The 19,607-nt window shown below is 40.2% G+C and overlaps 1 protein-coding gene across 1 annotated transcript; it reads left to right on the top strand.

Annotated features, from left to right (window-relative positions):
• Positions 1–1,243: 1,243 nt before the first annotated feature.
• valopa (vertebrate ancient long opsin a) lies at positions 1,244–19,220 on the top strand. The gene is made up of 5 exons (XM_084948727.1): positions 1,244–2,201; positions 4,364–4,574; positions 8,427–8,544; positions 9,188–9,421; positions 16,440–19,220. Exons 1-5 carry the CDS (start codon positions 1,838–1,840, stop codon positions 16,683–16,685), a joined length of 1,173 nt encoding a protein of 390 aa, XP_084804853.1. The 5' UTR covers positions 1,244–1,837; the 3' UTR covers positions 16,686–19,220.
• Positions 19,221–19,607: the final 387 nt, after the last annotated feature.

The following is a 19,607-nucleotide window of genomic DNA, read 5'->3' on the forward strand; positions in this document are numbered from 1 at the left end:
TGAGCAACTAATAATGTCTCACACTGTGTAGGAATTATATATGAGGCGGTTTCTTTCTATACACAGCTTTCAATAGCGCTGGATGTTTGACTTTCTTGCTTGAAAGAAGATGTTTTGGATAGCTGCAGTTAAGTTACACAGGCAGGACTGGGGAATGCTGGCAGTCTTCTCAGTAAGAAATTCTCCTCTTACCCCTAAACAGCCAATATGATGTAAAAATGCTCTTGAAGAGACACTTTCCACTAATTAACAGTGAAGCTGTTTCTAACTAATCATTTAGAATACACAACCTTCACTAAACCTCTAATTTTTTAAAATTAGAGGTTTCAAAATCCTCTGAGACAAGTTTGTACTTTAGCCTCTCGTCTGATGAGAGATTCAAACTGCAAAGCCTGATGTGCAATTTTCATACATTTCATAAATGTATGAAAACAACTCTGACCTGCTGGAGCAGGGACACCGGTTCTCTCCAGTGGCACTAACAGTTGAATGGTCCATCCAATGAATGCTCACTTAGCTTGAGATTTCAAATGTGTATGTCAGTGCTTGTTCCTGTGGCTGGATATATAAAAATATTAAGGTGGTGGCACTTTACATTCCAAGTTAAAGACCTGATCACCTTCACGCAGTGGTCTTAATGTTATTGCTGACTGGCATACAGTCAATCAGCCTTCTGATTTCTTTAAAAATGAGTGGTTTATCAGCATAATTATACAACCTTCCTTGCTTTCAGACTGTTCTCTGCACAAACATTTTCCCTCAGATTATAAAGGGTGCTTTGGAGCATAACAGGCTGTATTGTAAAATGTTCGCCTTTATAAGATTAATGGATGACTGGGTTGGTAATTATCCAGGTGTGTTCCAGTTTGACACCATCATGTTGCGTGACTTGAACTTTTAATTGCATATTTACTTATAACAGAGAGCTTTGTTGTGATCAATTTGCAGCACACACGAATTTTTAAATTTGTGTGCCATAAATGATGGATTCCTGTAGATGTGAGTAAAGACTAATTATCCAGGTTAATTTAACAAGTATCGCTCAAGGACTTCAATATGCATGTGAATTTTAGAGAGTTTAAAGGTGAACATTTATAGTTAATTTAGACGAATACATCAGGTCCATTGCGACCAATCACTCCGCTGCGGTGCCTAATTATGCATCACTAATAAATTGCGCACTGAAAAGGCGAAAATCACCAGATCTCTACGTGTCCTTTCGAAATGCACCTAAAAATAGCCACACACTAGATGTAGCCTATTAATCATGCATGGTAGTAATTACTGGCTCGTGTGTAAAAGTGTTGGATGGCAGCTATGTGCTGCCGGGTTCATCCGGAGTACGCGCCAAGCCTGGAGACTGGACTGTGATCAGTGTCCGGAGCTTGAACAGAAGCGCGCACGGAGAGGGCGTCCTGGAGGGCAGCAGCGATGCCGGAGCCGCCTATATAAGAGCCGCCAAGATGCCCCCGATCATTCGTCCACTCGCGCTTTTTCAAGACATCTCCCCTGACCGCAGCGCACAGCTCGCGCTCTGCTCCGCTCTCACATGCAGACTGACACTTTCCAGCAGCGGCGCACAATCACGCCCAAGCGCGTTTAGCGGATTTCTCCGTCCTGCGCTTCGCCATGCGCGGCGGCCAGCGCGGATTTCAACATCTAAACTTTTGGAAAGAAGAGTCCCGGAGCGCACAGCGTGCTCAGCGCAAGCGGCGCGTTTCCAAGTGACTGCAGAGCGCGCCTGTCTGGCACAGACTCCACGTTAAGTTGTGAGTATGAGAAGAGGAGACCGAGGTTAGGGTTAGCGAGCAGCCAGCGGACTCTCCGGACACGGACAATGGAAACCTTCAGCGTGTCAGTGAACGGCGTGTCCTACACCGTGGCACCTGAACTCTCCACCACCGATGATCCCTTTAACGGACCCATCAAGAACATCGCGCCCTGGAACTTCACCATCCTGGCCGTTCTCATGTTTGTGGTCAGCTCACTGTCTTTAACCGAAAATTTCCTGGTCATGTTTGTCACTTTCAAGTTCAAACAACTGAGGCAGCCCCTGAATTACATTATAGTTAATCTGGCCATCGCCGACTTTCTAGTCTCTCTCACCGGTGGAGTAATAAGTTTCCTGACTAACGCCAGGGGTTATTTCTTCCTCGGGAAGTGGGCTTGCGTCCTGGAGGGCTTTGCAGTTACTTTTTTCGGTAGGTTAACACTTCCCCCCCATCCTGTTACTGTAATGTCAGAGATGAATGAAGCTCCAGCTTCCATAGCTGTAGCTGTCAGAGTGGCTCTTTTTACTGCAAAAAAGAGCTGCTGTGCGTGCGAGTAAAACAACTCCAAGTGGTGTTATTCGACTTTATCACTAAACGCTTGTTAATAAATTAGGGCATCTGGGAGCCAGGTCAAATAAAGAATCAATCCCTCTAGCTGACAGAACATTCCAGCCTCAGGAATTTTTCTTGCTTTCCTTGGACAAGATTCAAACGATGAAAGCACTACTTTCTTACAGTGACAGGAGAAATGTTGAAATAATAAATGCATTCTGGCATCCATCAATTTGTAGACTGATTTTAAATGTGTGTAAAAGAACACATTTATTTAAACAGCTCAAGACTAATATTTAAAAATTCATTCTATCTGACACACACCCTTTAAACCTCAGTTGTAACCAAGACACCAAAAGCACAAGGATCGGGATGATAGACATTTCTGGCCAAAGTAAAACTATAACTCCAAAATTAATGTCAGTCTCACTGTTAACTTGAAGTTTGATTCTTTTGAGGGCTATGTTTTATAAACTGTGCATTATGTTTAAACTGAACCTGGATAGTATTTGCTTCCTGCTGCTGTGTGAGTCCAGAGTGAAAAGCAGTATTTAAAGCGTTCCTGGTACAGAAGCCTTCTCACACACTTTTGTACATGACTTGCTTTAAGTAGGTTACCTTGCTTTAAGTAGGTTACCAGTGCTGTGACCACCAATAACCAAGTAGGTGGGTTGGAATGGCATACAGAGGTTCCCATGCTGTGTGGGATCATGGGCATCTGGTGAGACACCTGCAGTACATAAAGTCTGAATACTTAATCATTTTATGCAAAGCCTTATTGGATTTGTGACATGGTTTCAGAGAGGAATGGCACATGAAGTAAAAGGATGTTTTTGCCTAAGTCTGTAAAACTGACAGTCTGTCAACAGGAAATATTAATTTATAATGAATTTATATTTTCATGCAACTTAATGAGAATATTATCAAATTACTGTCACGTGTGGTGCTTTAATGAGCCAGCTTATTGCAGTACTGTGTATGCTCTTTACCAGAACTGCATTATGCAGTGCATTAGTTGATGCCATCTGTACCCAGAGCTTACACACAGACAGTGATGTTAAATAACTCCAGAAATCAATGTATTGATCTCTATTTGCTCCATGATTATAACGTGTTGTGTGGGCTATTTGTGGGGACAAATTGCTGCAATGCGCTGCATTGCAACCCTGCAGCGTACAGTTATTACTGAATGAGTGAAAACAAATGACTTGTGTGGCCATTTGCTGGAAGGCTGAACAGATTTTGATCCTAAGCTGCAAAGTCTAGATGATAACTGAAGAAGCTGCGCTGATACATAATCAATAACCCGCTGAAGTGAAGCGCACATCTTCCATAGGCTCATGGTGAAAAGGCACTCGAATGTTTTTGCTTTAACAGCACTTTTAAGTGATTAACTCCAGTGTCATTGCCATTATTCGTGTGTGCGTGTAAAAGGGTGTGGGTAAATATGAAAGTCATTACATTAGGTGAGCTTCTCCCCTCGAACAGGGTGGATGCTCCAATTAATATTCTACTCAGGGGGAGAATGTTTTCTGTTTGTGTCTATTTTTAGGTCTTTGTACTGCACCTGTGCTGTACAGATAAATACATTAAATCTTAATGGGTAAAAACTGCATTCTTCTAGAAAAACCCTCCTTTGATGTTCAGTTATCAGAACTTTAAAAGCTATAAAACCACCATTGGGAGTAATGGTATGAATGTATTTGGGAACCTATATGCCAGAGGCTTCTGTTTAAATGTGTGATAATTGAACACCTTCATTTATGCCCCTGTCTTTAGTTCTCCCCAGTGACTCTAGCAGAAATACACATGAAGAATCTCACTGTGGAGAGATAAGCAATTAGCTCTTCTATGAGAGAGACTTATTACCACAATTAAATACTGCCTTTTTAAAACAAAGCTCATTAGGGGATAACCTAATGTACCCATCTCAAATCATTAAACTATTTCAGCATCAGGGCAAATCTGGATGTTGCTGTGTATCACTGGTAAATGTCCCACTTGGCTCAACCACATTGACCTCCTGCTGTTTCCCTAAGGGATCGTGGCCCTCTGGTCCCTGGCTGTCCTGTCCTTTGAAAGGTTCTTTGTGATCTGCCGGCCTCTGGGTAACATCCGACTGCAAGCGAAGCACGCGATCCTGGGTCTTGTGTTCGTTTGGTCCTTCTCCTTCATCTGGACCTTCCCTCCAGTGCTGGGATGGAACAGATACACTGTAAGCAAGATTGGGACCACCTGTGAGCCTGACTGGTGAGAAATGAGCACTTCTCACACACAAATCACATTTAGAAAAAAAGCCAAACTTATTTCCTCAATAGCCAAAAAGTATTTCAATGCTAGAGGTTTTTGCTATGGGGCAAATAAGCCTGTTGTATACTTAAGAAAGCAGGGTTTGATTGACCTTAACAGAAAATTATGATTTGAGTTGCACTTTAATTCTTAAGACCGTTTTTCCTTACTCACATCATGCACCAATTCAAAATCAATGGTTGCATTTGGTTAAATATAAACAACTGCTGGTTTGTGAATCATTTTTTTCGACCACTTGATGGCGTCATAAGAAAATCTCAAACCAATTCATGCAATCCAAAATAGTGATGTCGCTGGTTGGAGCATGAAGCCTCCACATTAGTGTTTAGGTTGCTATGATGATATTTGTTTTTCTTTTAATCCAGAATTGACCATTTTTTAAATGAGATGGTAGAGTGCTAAGCTAATTGTTAGTGCTAACAAGTTTACTTGGTTAGCAAGTATTATGCCTTAGCTTTATGAATGCAAAAAACCAAATAAACCAAGAAACAAACAATATAGTTTTTGCTCTGTTTTGGTTCTGAGGGAAATATCTTGAGATGTAAATGAATATGTGACTGTTTGCTGTTTGGTGTTGGGCAGATAAGGTGTAGCGTGTTTTTCCAAACTGAATGAAGTTCAGTGTGGTACTGAGGCAGTTGGTCATTTAACCCAAGCAAGTTTACAAGGGCTATAATACTCAAAGACAATGATGAAGGGTCATTCAATGTGAGTATGTCCCTAAGATTGTCTTTACATGTACTTAAGTCACCCGATGAGGTGCAACATGTTGATGGCAGAATTTAATGAACCTCACTGGTTCAACGTTAACCTTAAACAATGTGTTTTACATAGAAATGGAGCAGCCATTCTTCCCTCAACCCTGTCACTCAGCTCTATGTCGCTCTTTCAGCCATGTTAGCTTGCTGTGTCCCAATTTTTGTTATAAAAAAAAAGAGGTCTCCTCTAACCTCGGCCCTCAGGGCGTCATCTGGGTAGTGCTATTTAGCTGCTTTGATCAAAGGCGTGCAGATATGGGCTGAGAGTTTGCCTGAAGCCCCGTTGGAGAACCACTGCTTAGAAGAAGCGCCAGGAGAACAAATTGTCCACACAATGCAATTAAGACATCACCTTATGGAGATACCAACCACATATATAATCCCCTACATTTCTGGCTGCACACAGTGTGAGCTGTGTCAGAAAATATTTGGTTAACAGCAGGAGCAGGTGTGTGAGCTTCAGTTGCAACATGCACAGCCTGATAAATTTTAAAAGCCTCATTTATGTGCATCTTTTTATATGCATATATGTATATATGCAAATATTCAGTGCTGGAAGCGTTGGCTTTTGAAGGACTCGCATGTTGTCACAGAACTGTCGGCAGGTAGCTGCACCCTGCACGGAGTCTACTAACTTTATCCTACTGACTTTCTTTGAAATCCCCTCTACTGCTCAGGTGTTCTGTAGGATATTTAGTACAAAGACACATGCAGAGGTGGGAGGTTGTCAGCTCAAATCCCTGGGCTTGATCAGAAGATCTGCATGCATGGCACATATTATTCACCCTCTACCATACGCTCATTAAACTATCATGTATACTTTTTTGGAGGTTGGCCTATTGCTCTGTTTCCTTGTCAACTAGAGACACTAGCATATTGTAAATATATGAGTACAGCATTGTGCAATGTCATCTACATGTCAAATCATTCAAAACTCTATCACCTTGCAGTACAACATAACATTAAGGAGGATACATTTAAGTTTAGGTAGTTTAAGTAGGATGTGGTTGGAGGTTGAATTTTCATGAGCTTGTTTTCCTTGTTTTTACTATATTTATGCACAATATGGCTACAGCAGAAGCCCAAGTCAGCAGATGATAGCTGATGGTTTCCCAGACTGCATCTTTCTTTCACAAATCTAAATTACACAAATCTCATATATTAGTTTCAAATACTCCATATGTTCCCCTTTTATTATCAGCGACTCAGTCTTCAGCATGGATGATACCAGTGTTGGCTAAATTTATGGAAAGATAATTTTTTTTTAGAGAATGCTGAAGTTCTTCTTCCAGGCTTCTGGAGCTGTCGCTAACTCACAAGCATTTTTGGTTTCCCACTGCTGCAACTTAAGTTTGTGAATGTGAGAACTCAAGAACGAAGCAGTGTAGGAGTTTGAAATTGATTGAATGAGTTTGAATCTCAGTGACTTTGGCCTTAAGGTCAGGGATCCTGAAATTCATGTGAATGCAATAACTTGAGAATAAGGTGATGCAAGATGTTGAATTTCATACCATAGGTGCATGAACTATAGGCTGAAGAGTATTTTTTGCATCTGCAGCCGTTATCCAGACAGAGTGGGACACAGGCGGGTCCAAAACTAAGAAAGTTCTGATGGTCACAGGTCAACCTTTTAATTATGTTCATGCTCTCAGCCACATATATTCTCAGTTTAATTTGAATAATCAGAGGTTTGTGTCTCAGTAATCACTGTGTATTTTATAGGAATTAGGGCTTCTTTCTAATAAAATATTTGTTCTTTTATTGTTTTTTAAAAACCTGTCATACAAAACATGAAACATGAAAAGTTTATTTTTCTTCTTCCATTTTCATAGCACACATTTTTTAACAAAAAACCCCAAAACGAGAATATTTCATTATAGTATATAGCCCAGTTACTTCTGTCTAGCTTCATGCAAAAACTTGGGTGTTTTAAACTTATATTTTATGGTCTGAGCAATAATGTAATGTTTCTGTAACAGATTAGATTGAAATATCATTCTTTCCCAGTGTGAAGCAGCACTACTGTTTCCGACAATGTGAATGAAGAGATTTTCTCTGGCAGGCATGTTGTTGGAGAAAAAGCACACCAGCTGGTGGTGGAAAGCAAGATCCTGTTAGTTGATTTCATTTTTGAGTTGTCAGCAACAGTGCAGGAATTCACCTGATTAAAAATGACTCTTGGAGGTGATTTCAATGCTGTCTGTTTATATGCAGAAGTGACTAGGTAATTGAATTGTAAGCTGATTTGGCCCACTGAACAGTAGATGGCACTAATGAGGAAAATGCTTCATTTGGTCCAGTTAGTGAAATATAAAAAAAAGTGAGTATGTTCATGTCCTGTCCCTCAGAGGGTTGAATACATGCACATTGCTACAGTTTCAGGATTCCAGTGAGTTGCTGTCACAGGTCTGAGGATTTCTGTGCAAATCTACCAATTTCCTACAACTCTACTGTCCTCTAAACACAACCTCAGTGTTTGATATTTAGCACCATGGATTCCATAAATGAATGAGGTGTGAAATGTTGCATTGCAAATCTCCAACTGAACCACACTTCAAACCCCACCCTCTGGTGTTTTGAGCCACAGAAATTTGTGTCAGCTGTGAAATTACCCTTTTGAACTGAAGCTCAAATGAGGTGCAGAAGTATTTTTTTAAATTTTGTTTTCTTTGAAAAACCTCAAAATGACAGAATTCAACTCAATTTTATTTATACAGCACCAAATCACAACAACAGTCGTCTCAAGGTGCTTTATATTGTAAGGTAGACCCTACAATCGTACATATAGAGAAAAACCCAACAATCATATGACCATCTATGAGCAAGCATTTTGGCAACAGTGGGAAGGAAAAACGCCCTTTTAACAGGAAGAAACCTCCAGCAGAACCAGGGAAGGGCGGCCATCTGCTGCGACCAGTTGGGGTTGCTGCAGATGGCCTTATTTAGATTTCATTCTCGCAGGGAGTCACAGGTAGACACAGTGACATTAATTTAAAATAGAGTCAAACTTTTTTTTCTGTTCATCTTTGAACAGGTATTCAACCAACATCACAGATCACAGCTACATCCTTACTTTCTTCGTTACCTGTTTCATTTTGCCTCTCGGGGTGATTTTCTTCTGCTATGGGAAGCTCCTACGGAAGCTCAGGAAGGTCAGTTCTTACACAACACACACACACACACACACACACACACACACACACACACACACACACACACACACACACACACACACACAGTATCATTTTTACAGTTTTACAAAATGACAGAAAAGTTAAGAAGGAGAGCTCAGAAGGAAGGATGACAGAAACCAGACTTCAGCGCTGTACTGATGTCATCATTGTGACTCAGTAAATTACTAGTTAAGATGTTCCTTAATTTGGAGCTTTTATTACAGGGAATATCAGGTACTGGATGACTGCTCATTGCAGCTGACAGTACTATTACTCATCTCTCAAATAAGCGTCAGGTTATAATGGCTGTTGTCCACCTACACGGAAATGACTGGATATTACTGATCAGCTGATGGACATGTACAGTTATGTAAAAAAGAAAGTTTTCACACAACTCTGAGAAACTAAGCACAATCTTACGGCTTCTGTAGGAATTTAGAGGGGAAGTAGCAGTCAGATGCCTGTGGTCAATTATTAATTTGATTAGCAGTTATTGTGTGACTGCCTCTATAAAAGTTAAAGTTCTGGCAGGTTGCTGGTCTGGAGCACCAGTGCTGCAATCTTTCCAGGAGCGGACGTCCCAGCAAATGCATGACTGCATACATTTTTATGTTGCTGTCAGGTATCACATGGTCGTCTGGCCACTGCCAGGAAACCAGAGCGCCAAGTGACCCGCATGGTGGTGGTGATGATCGTGGCATTCATGGTGGGTTGGACACCATACGCAGTCTTCTCCATATTGGTCACAGCACATCCAACTATTGAACTGGATCCAAGACTGGCTTCTATCCCAGCCTTCTTCTCCAAGACAGCTGCCGTCTACAATCCAATCATCTATGTTTTCATGAACAAACAGGTAAGTAGACATTTTTAGAGTCACTGCATCACAGTTTCACTTTAGTGACACTAGTAAGTGTTGCTTTACTTTAGTCTGGCCATTCCTTCCTGGAGAAACATTACTGCTTGTGTCACATGAAAGCTGTTGAACTATAGAGGTGGGTTTATTCTGTTGTTTTGTAGTGTCGGCCTGTTTCTCAGTGCACGGTGAATGACTGAAGTATAAAATCCACAGTGCACAACTGTCTGCTTAAAAAAAAGGTGTGAGGCTTACCACTGTAAAAGGGCTGCTGCTGACATGTCTTCATGCCATTTACTTAATTTTTTATTTTACACTGTGCTCTCTTGCTCTGTTCTCAGTGTAAGGGACTAATACCTGGATTTTCACTGCAGCTTTTGAAAGAACTAATAAAGGGAGATTTTTTTGACACATAATATATAGACTTTAAACACCCATCACCTTGGATGTGTTTTGTTCCCTTGATGGCATAAACCATTTTCTATATAAGACACTCGTTCTTTGTGCAAAGCATTTAATAAATATTGGTAGTTGATGCTTGCTTCCAAATACCACCATATTTAAAGCACTATTTAAATGTCTTAATTAGTGCTTTATTTAAGCATCGTCGTTTATCAAGTCACAACTTTTCTTTTACTTTAACAAAAATGTTGTAAAACAGTTGATGTGGAAGTGAAACGTAGCCACAGCTCAGTTACTGTATAAGAAGGTTTTGTCTGATTTTAGTTTCATCTGACCAAAGAAATTTCTCCAGTCTTTTCTGAGTCATTTAGATGTTGGCAAAGTTAAGACAGGCCTGTACGTGTGCTTTTTAGGGATGATCCACCACCTTTCTCATTGTCCATGGAACTACACTGCATTTTATATTTCTTCCATTTCTGAATAGAAAGAAGGGAAGAAGAGATTTAAATAATTATTTATAATAATCAACAGAATGTATATCACTTTCCTGTAACTTTCCCAGTGTACAAAGTGCAATGCAGTGTCATGTCTCCTTTCACGGGTTCCTCATTTGCATATTGTGTAATTGACCATTTTTATTATTTTCTGTTAGGATTATTTACATTACTGCAGTGAAATATGACCATTAGAGTTGACTACATAACATTTGTCATATAAGTGCTTGTCAAAGGGCCTAGATCAGATTATTGCCTGCAGTCTGTTGCATGTCGTCCATCTCCATCAGATTGCCCCACTTTGTTGTTTAAGTAGGTCAGCCAGACCCACTGAATGTAAATAACACCTAGCCGGCAGGTCTAAACAGCCCAACTGCTAATGCTCATAATACTCAAGTGACCTCTACTGCTTGATATTTTTCCCTCTCTGTGTCTCTGTGGGTTACATAACAAGGTGAGGTAAAGTAGAGGCTGGAGGTGACTTGATGCATGACTACTGCAATATATCCCTGTAGTTCTAGAGGAAGACCACCTCCAGTTACATTGAACCTCAGAAAGCTAAAAGGTGAAAAAAACCTTTCTACATTCATAGAACACCATAGTTGTCATGACTGTGTTGTGCGGCAGGCAGGAGGAGGACTCTCAAACGGAAAGGTGAACTCAAACCAGAAGCTTTACTTGCTGAGAAAACGACAAATACAACAAACTAAACTGGAAACTAGAAACTCAGACTAGAAAACAAGAAAACAAACCAGGAACAGGACCCAACAACAGACAGAGACAAACACAGGGCTTAAATATAGAAGCAGAACAACACGAGGATGGGGGACATCCAGCTGGGACAAATGAGCCCTAACAAGGGAAGGGGAAGCAAAACTAGATACACTGCACGCAGGACAGGGACTATCAAAATAAAACAGAAAGCATGACGTTCATAAAGACGCAGACTAGACACTGAGATGTGGAAATGGACTCGGGAACAGAGGAAACATGAAGCACAGAGACAAGGGAGGCACAGAAATAGAACAGAAAAACCAGAAACCAGGAACTATAAGTGCAATACAAACAAAAAACAGTAATTCAAAGAATACAAGTTAAACAAAAAACACTGGGGCACTAGGACCCAATGCCGTGACAATAGTATAATTGGAATTTATTTCAATTCATGCTTTAAACAGCCTTTGCTCTCTCAATGTTAGTTTAATTATTGAGGATCTAAAAAAGCAAAATAACCCCCCCCCAAAACCCCCCCGTCTTAATCTTGACGGTTCTGGAGAGTACTACAATTAGGGCTGCCACGATTAGTCGACTAGTCACAATTACGTCGACTATCAGAATCTTCGACGACTGATTTAATAGTCGAGGCGTCGTTTGAAGCTTTGTAAGATCCTGAAAGACGCAGGAATAAGTAGTAGGATTTAAGAGTGTAATAACGGACTGAAACAGAAGATGGCAGCACTGCATGTACAAGGATGCCAGCTGCCGTTAAACCCCGAAGAAGAAGAAGTAGCTCTGTCCCAGAATTCATAGCGCAGCCCTGCTCAGTTTCCAACAATGGCGGCAGCTAGTTAGTTTTAATATTACTCTTATTATTCTTTCTGGGTCACAAAATAAACGTTTAACATATTTTCAGGCGAGAATGTAGCTGAGTAAACCTCAAATATCTGCTCAGTTTAGCAAGACACCACATATTTTCAAAAGCGCTCCGACGTTTTCGGAGACGTCTGTTACCCACTAGCTCGATAGCTAGCCGGGGGCAAGGCTCACTAGAGCCGTGAGAACACCGGACTCCCGGCAAATCGTTTTCAAACCCACTGCCGTCTTTCACTACTCAGGTTAAACATATATAAGTCACTAAGATAACTTAACAATGTTATTGTTTGGCTTTTTTTTTTAGTATTTTATTTGTTCCTGAGTAAATTGGTTTGGCTGAGATTAAAGTTATAGTTTTTACACAGCTGAATAAACGTCAAACAGACAGCTGATTATCAGAAGTGTGAGATGGTAGAGAATATACTCCGGTGTCCTTTTATATTTTAGATAGCAAGGAGTTTATTAAACTTCACCGAAACAATCTGCAAATTTCATTAAAATGTAAGAAACTGTCATCTTGTCTTTATTTTTAGTTAGCACATACCTTAAACACTTAAAGCTGTAAGCTAATGATAGTTATATAAGAGCAGATGCTGCTGGTGCAATAAGCTGTACGTTTTATGTCCAATGGATGATGATCTGATTAGTCGACTAATCGCAAAAATAATCGGTGACTAGTCGACTATCAAAATAATCGTTTGTGGCAGCCCTAACTACAATGTACATTTTGTCCACAGGATCTTGATCTCTATTCAGGAAATCAAATTCTTTCATCCCACTCCCTCTGCCATTGACTCAGTTTAGTAAAACTCAAATCAAGAAAGCACAAGTACCAGCTAAAGTACAAGGGAGTACCTTAGCCAGGCATACCGGAGAACTGATAGCTTGCATTTTGAAAGATAAAGTGCATAATTGGAAAGGTGGTCTTTAAGGTAACAGATGACCAGAAGCATGTGATACAGCATATTTACTTTTCTTGTGTAATAATAAGTCCACAGGTACAACTTGGTGAACCAGAAGAGCTGCAAGACCAGAAAGGATTCTTAGACCATAAAAATATAAGAAAACAAAAATGAGTCCAACAGCCAGTAATAAGAAAAAAGAAGGTTTTGTTGAAGTTGCACAGCTCAGTTTAGTTAAAGATTGAATTAATTCACAGTATTTTCAGTTAAAAAGTTCTTATAAATATAAATATGTCCTGCCTGCCCATGACCTCAGTTTGTCACCAGAACAAATCGGTGTAGTCAGAGTTTCAGCTTTCCAAACCTTAGGGCGTTCTTAAACTTTAAAGAAGGTGGAAGCATCTGCTATAAAGAACTAATGTGTTTCAGGCCAGTCGTTTGCCATTAAAGTGATCTTTTATGACCTGTTTCTCTATATGGGAGTGCTTTAAAGTTACTGTTTTATTGGAGGAAAGCTTTATACAACCATTACATATATAAAAAGCTACAACATATTTTAGGTCACAGGAGGAATCGCTATTGAATGCAGCACTGCCATAACGGCAGCCTTGTGCTTTTTCATGACATCGGAGGATAGCAGAGGTGTTGCTCACACTCTGAACAGCACTGCTGCTTTGAGGGGAGCAGTTAGGAGGCTTGCACCATTAAATTAGATAGGTCATCAAGGGTGAATGATTTTTTCTCCTCAAGGCTACACAGAGTGGGAAGCGGAAAAAGGTCAATTAGGGATTTTTAGTGTTGATGGAATGTGAAATCAATGATTGAAATCAATGACTGCTAAAAATGGCTGTATTCTTAAAGATAACACTGGTGTCAGTTCCACTGCTGTTGTGTCTTTCTGAGCAGGTGTTCTCCTCCCAGCCACCGTCAGAATCAGCTGAATCAGTGTAACATAACAAGCAGTAGTAACCTAGCTGTAAATGGGTTTTTAATACAGTGAAGCAACATGAAACTTCTGAATTTAGACCTAAACTGCTGTCAAGCTTTTAAATGCCACTGGAGCATATTTGATTCTTGGGTGGATGAGAGGCAGAAGAAGAACCCCAAATTACTGTCATGATTTGCACAAGGCTTTTTTTTTTTTTTACCACAGGATCCCCATGTTCTGTGAGACATCTCCCACATTATAAGAAGTCCTGAGGAGATACTTGTCCTGCACCTTATGGGCATAAGGTGCAAAAACCTTACATTTTGCAATTCAGATCTAGTTGACCGTGCATACATCTACAGTTTCCCCTTTTTTCTCTGTTACATAACTGTACACATCATGACTGGTTAAATGTCTCCAGGTGAGACAGGAAGAACTCCATCTCTTCTCTCTTCATGGATTTTCCATCTGGCTTTTCTTTCTGCAGAACTGCATCTGAGTAATGGTGGCACATTGACAGCTGTCAGCACATCACTAATGAGGAAACTTTACCTCACCTGCCTCGTTGAGCGCTGACAAGATACCAGCCTGTGTTTATGTTCGTGAGAAATCGAGCCCTCAGACACAAATGCAATCTCTTTAGAGGGGTTCACATAAGTAAACCACTTTAATATTGTGGACACCTTGTAGTTTTAACAGGTCTCAGAATGTAACACATCAGAGCTGATCTTCTTCATGGTCATCTCTGTACAGTCAAACTTCATGATATACAGTTATAGTCACTCTGGTTCCCTGCTTTGGTCATAGGAACAAGCAGTTTGCTCTTAGCATCAGAATCAGATACTTTTCAGCTCTCTTTGCTTGTTTTCTCTTTATTCTTTCTCAACAGGTGATCCAGGTGATTGATATATGTATTTTTTGTCTGTTTGTTTTGTTGGTTTTTGCCCTTTATCACCGTCCCTCTTCCCCGCTCTTTTTCTTTCCCTCTTTCTTTCTCCCTTTTCTTTTCCCCAGTCAAGTCTGTCCCGTGTTCAGCAAATGAAAATGAAATAAACAATAAAAGCAAAGGTGAATCAAATAGACCAATACGGCAAGGCTGGGACGGTCCATTTGGTAAAGTAAATCCGTTGGGCATCTTTCTTTGCCTTTAGACAATAATTCTGATGGCAAAAGAACCAAACGGGACAGGCAAAGAAAAAAAAAAAAGAATCAGATACTTTTTTAATACCTAAGAAAATTATGGTAAATGGTAAATGGACTGATTCTTAAATAGCGCTTTTCTACTCTCCCGTGTACTCAAAGCGCTCTATACAACATGCCTCATTCACCCATTCACACCCACTCATACAAGCACTTCTAAACTCAAGTGCAAACTAAACTACATTCACACACATTCATACTCCGATGAACGCATCGGAGGGCAACTTGGGGTTAGTATCTTGCCCAAGGATATTTGGCATGCAGACTGGGGAAGCCAAGGATCGAACCACCAACCTTCCGATTAGTAGCCACAGGTGGTAGAGCAGATCACTGTAGAGCAACTGTCAATAAGAATAGTAACAGACTGAACTAAATTAAACAATTTATTACAAAGTTTACAAATGATAAGAAATACCTTCAATACATATAATTACCATATTATAAATATCCAGAATTTAACAGAGATGAAATATATATGATTGACATTTTACTCTAACCTTAAAATATTTGTTATTTCCTATTTTCAGTGTAGAGCATGTGCAAAAAGGTGTAACTATTGCACAGTGTGCATTAGATGGATGAGTTGTACAGGCAGAAATGACTTCCTGTGTCATTCAGTGGTGCATTTGGGTAAGCTCAGTCTCTAACTGAGCGTGCTCCTGTGATTGGCCAGCACGTCATGGAGTGAGTGGGAGGTATTGTCCAGCATTGTCCGTATGTTGGACAACATCTGCCTCTCCGACATCACCTTAGGGGAGTCCAGCTCCGTCCCTACAACATTACTGGCTTCGCAGATCAGTTTATTGAGTGCTTTAGTCCTACCAAAGGAAATAAATATAAATGATCTTAGTTGCAGAGATGCATTGACTTGTGATTTTGATTACTGTTTAGATCGTTTGTAAGGAACAGGAGAAAAAAAGGAGTCTGCAAAGTCAGTGTGCAATATTGTATGTGTGTGCATATAGCCTCAACTAATTTCCAACACCAGTCTAGTTGGTCATAAACATGTATAGCTGATAAAGGAATGTGAAAAAAACAACTCTCCCCAGCAAGTTGAGTAATCTGCATTTTGCTCTGGACTATTGTCCTGGATCTGTATATGTAAATACTGCATTAGTTACTGCTGTTCATTGTGTCTGTCAGTGTGGTCCTGTTATTGCTCGTGGGTAGCATTACTTCCAAATGCATGTCTGTCTTGTACCAGATCCAGTCGTGTGAGAGATACTCTGAACACACTGTGTAACAAACATTTTAGTAAAATGTTATTTGTATCAAACACACCAGCAATTAACTGTGACATTTGTTCGTTCAGCAGCAAATTCAGAATCAGATAAGTCAAATAACAGAGGTGGTTACAGTAAGTGTGGCTGAAAGTAAACATTAGCGTTTGGCTAACAGTAGCTAATAAGTTATTTAAACATGGCATTTCATCATTACATGATATTTCAATGTAAACATGGCATAAGAGGTTCTAATCTGTTATCTTGCTCTGTGTTCAGTTCAGGAAGTGTCTTATCCAGCACTTCACCGGCGTGGGGACGATCCCTGATAGCAACCTGAATCAGACCTCTGATCGACCTGGAATCACTGCTGAGAGTCACACGGGAGAGATGTCAGCTATTGCTGCCCACATCCCCGTGGGCAGCACCACGTCACCCAGATCGGACTTCAGATCTGATTCTCCAACCGACTGCGGTTCATTTGCTCAGCTTCCCATTCCAGAGAACAAAGTCTGCCCAATGTAACAATAGGCTTTACCCCGATAGGTGTTCTCTTTCCCTGAGCGTGAATAGACACCCTTCTGTAGACGCCCCACCCTCACCCTGTGTTTCAAGGACAATTAAGGGTTAGCAAAAAGTAAGAAACTTTATGGTCCAGAGTATTCTGGTAGATGTTCAGTTTATTATTGGAAAAAAAAAGACTTGGGGGAAAGAACTGTAGAGACTGAACTGCTCAGAGCTTTACCCTGTAGATATCCTGTAAATATTTGCTCACCAGTGCTCCTCTGTCCTGTTATTCAAGAATGTCTTGGATGTTCTCTTGACCATCACGGCACAATGGAGGGCACTTGATTCAACGCGATTCATTCATATCCCAATGAAAAAAACAGGGACTGCGAAACCCACAGACCTTGACATCCGTTAGTTGAGGGCTAGCCAGTGTGTTTCAAATATCACAATGCACCCAGCCTTTCATCTTGTCCTCGCCTTCTCCTTTGAAGCCCCATGATGGTGTCTGCAGAGAAAGCGTGTTTTTCTATGCTGTTTCAGTATTTGCTTTGGCAGCAATTTTCATTCATCTCTGTCCGTCAAAAGGACGGAGCAGTCTGCTGAATTTGAATTTTTTTTTTTGTATCCCGCGTAAACTAGTTTGGGTCAAAGCTTTTATCTTTTTTGAAGATGGTCAAGAGGGCTTAGAGATGCCAGTCTCCCGTTCCCTCTGTTGCAGATATAGGAGGACAGCATATTAATGAGGTGCCAGCAGTGGATCACCACATACATGCACACACTACAGTCCACTGCTTTGATGTAAGCTCTCTATAGGAACTGTGAAGAAATGCATCAATAATTATCACTAGCAAACAAGTGGGTTTGCTAGTTAGCCATGTATAAAAGCAATGAGTATTCCATCACAAGCACAGTTCAGCAGCAATATTGAAGCTAAATACCGTCACTTCAGCACTTCAGCAGTAGCTACAAGTAGATGTAGCAATCACTGTTACAATATGTCTTCTACTTTGTGGTGCATGTTCATTCATTATTACTGGGTATCTGTCAAAAACACCGTCGTATGGTAAGCAGTGATTCACCAGGTATGGTGTTTGTTTACAACGTGTGTTTCAGTCATGTCTGGCCGGGAGTAAAATCCAGCATTTTTAAGCACCAGTGCATCTGTGTCAAGTTAACTGTGACACCAACAACAGACTATTTTAAAGAGAACTGTCAAATTAGCTTCTGTCCTGTCCTGGAGAAGTTTGTCACAGATTTAATCGCTTCAATGACTGTTACTGCTTTGTTGTCAGGTCCAGAAACTTTAGATATGTGTCTTTGGAACCTAAACCTGCATTAATCAATATGTTTTGTGTCAACAGTGAATAAACTATGTGTGTTGTGAAAGGGTTACTGTTCGAAAAAACACTGAAGACCTGTGTTCTTTTTAGCTCGTTTAGCTTGTAGGTTCATTTTGAAAGCAGCAAACTCTCACTGTGGTTCAATTTTAGAAACGGGTTGGAGATTTCAGAAAAGGTCATTTAACCATCTCTATGCTACCTGGGCAGGAATGTGCAAGACTTCTTTATGAAAATTAATAAAGGAGTCTTATACTTCTGCACCTGTGGCATTTTTTATTCATTCCATATTTAGTGATGAGTCGAAAAAATCCTGTAATGGATACAAATTACGCACAGACAATGTGCGTTAAACATGACGTGAAAGAAACGCAAACAGAACATAACACGGGGGGAAGTTTTGTTCAGATAAGTCCACCCATTAAGAAGAAGACGGGGTACATTCATGCATGCGCTACGAATGTTTCATTTTGATCCTTTTCACTAACATCACGCTCATGGATCAGGAATTTTCACGCAAATTTCCCTTGCCTTACATTTCTAATGCTTTAGCTAGTTTAGACCATTTGAGTCAAGTGGAGATGTACACGTGTGTATTTAAAAGCCTACTTTTAAACTTGTAATCTGACAAAAAGGAATCTACCAAATACCTCCACAAGCCATCGCTAAGTCACAAGTACTGTCACCAATTTTGGGGCAAGTCAAATATTAAACAGCAACAAGGACCTCATCAAGAAACTCATCAAGAAACCTTTTTGACTACCATCGATGGTAGGGTCCAGCCCTACCATCGATGGTAGTCAAAAATCCCAACTTTGTGTTTAAGTGTCAACACTCACTGTTACCAGTCAGCACCCTTAAGCATTCTTTTAAGCATTCTCTAAGTCGTGCCACTACTGACACACATACACAAGCTTCAGCAGCAGTGGATACAGCAGATGTATATCGTGGCTTCACCTTGAAGATCCGACAGGATATAAATCAAACAAACCTGCCAGTGTTACATTTTGGTGAAAAGGATTACAGACTGCACTGAATGCTGATGAGGGGAAGGGATACTTCCAACGTCGTAGATGGGTTAAAGCACCTGTTTCTCACCTCTTTACAGTGAGTTGTGTAATACTTATAAGGCATGGCAAGACTTGTTCAGCTGTTTGTTTTTTGTCTCATGAGTACTACTGTATATGTCATTAGATGCACTGTGGTTGTAAAAAATGTGTGTATTAAAGTATATACCTATTTTTTAAAAAGCCATAATCTAGTGTTGATTATTTTTTGCCCTGATAAAAATAATCATAAAAATGTGAACTACTCTGAGGGTGTGATTAACAGCTTTGGATGAGATGCATTTCCTGTGCTTTAATTAACACCACAGACTTTGATAGAGCACAGAGATCCTTCCCCACATGTGATGCATCCCCAAAAAATGCAGTTGAGAACCATCAGCTACAAAGAGAAAGTAAAACATGAATTAAGCATCATATCAGGAAATATAAACAGACAGTCCTCTGAGGTCTTTAATACTTTCAGAATACTTTATGTTTGGTTTTTGTTTTAAGGCTCTAAAAAAGATAATTATCACAGATGATGAGCTTCATGG

This window comes from Perissodus microlepis, chromosome 13, assembly GCF_051167445.1.
Source record: "Perissodus microlepis isolate ML-2025 ecotype Zambia chromosome 13, ASM5116744v1, whole genome shotgun sequence".
Lineage (NCBI taxonomy): Eukaryota > Metazoa > Chordata > Actinopteri > Cichliformes > Cichlidae > Perissodus > Perissodus microlepis.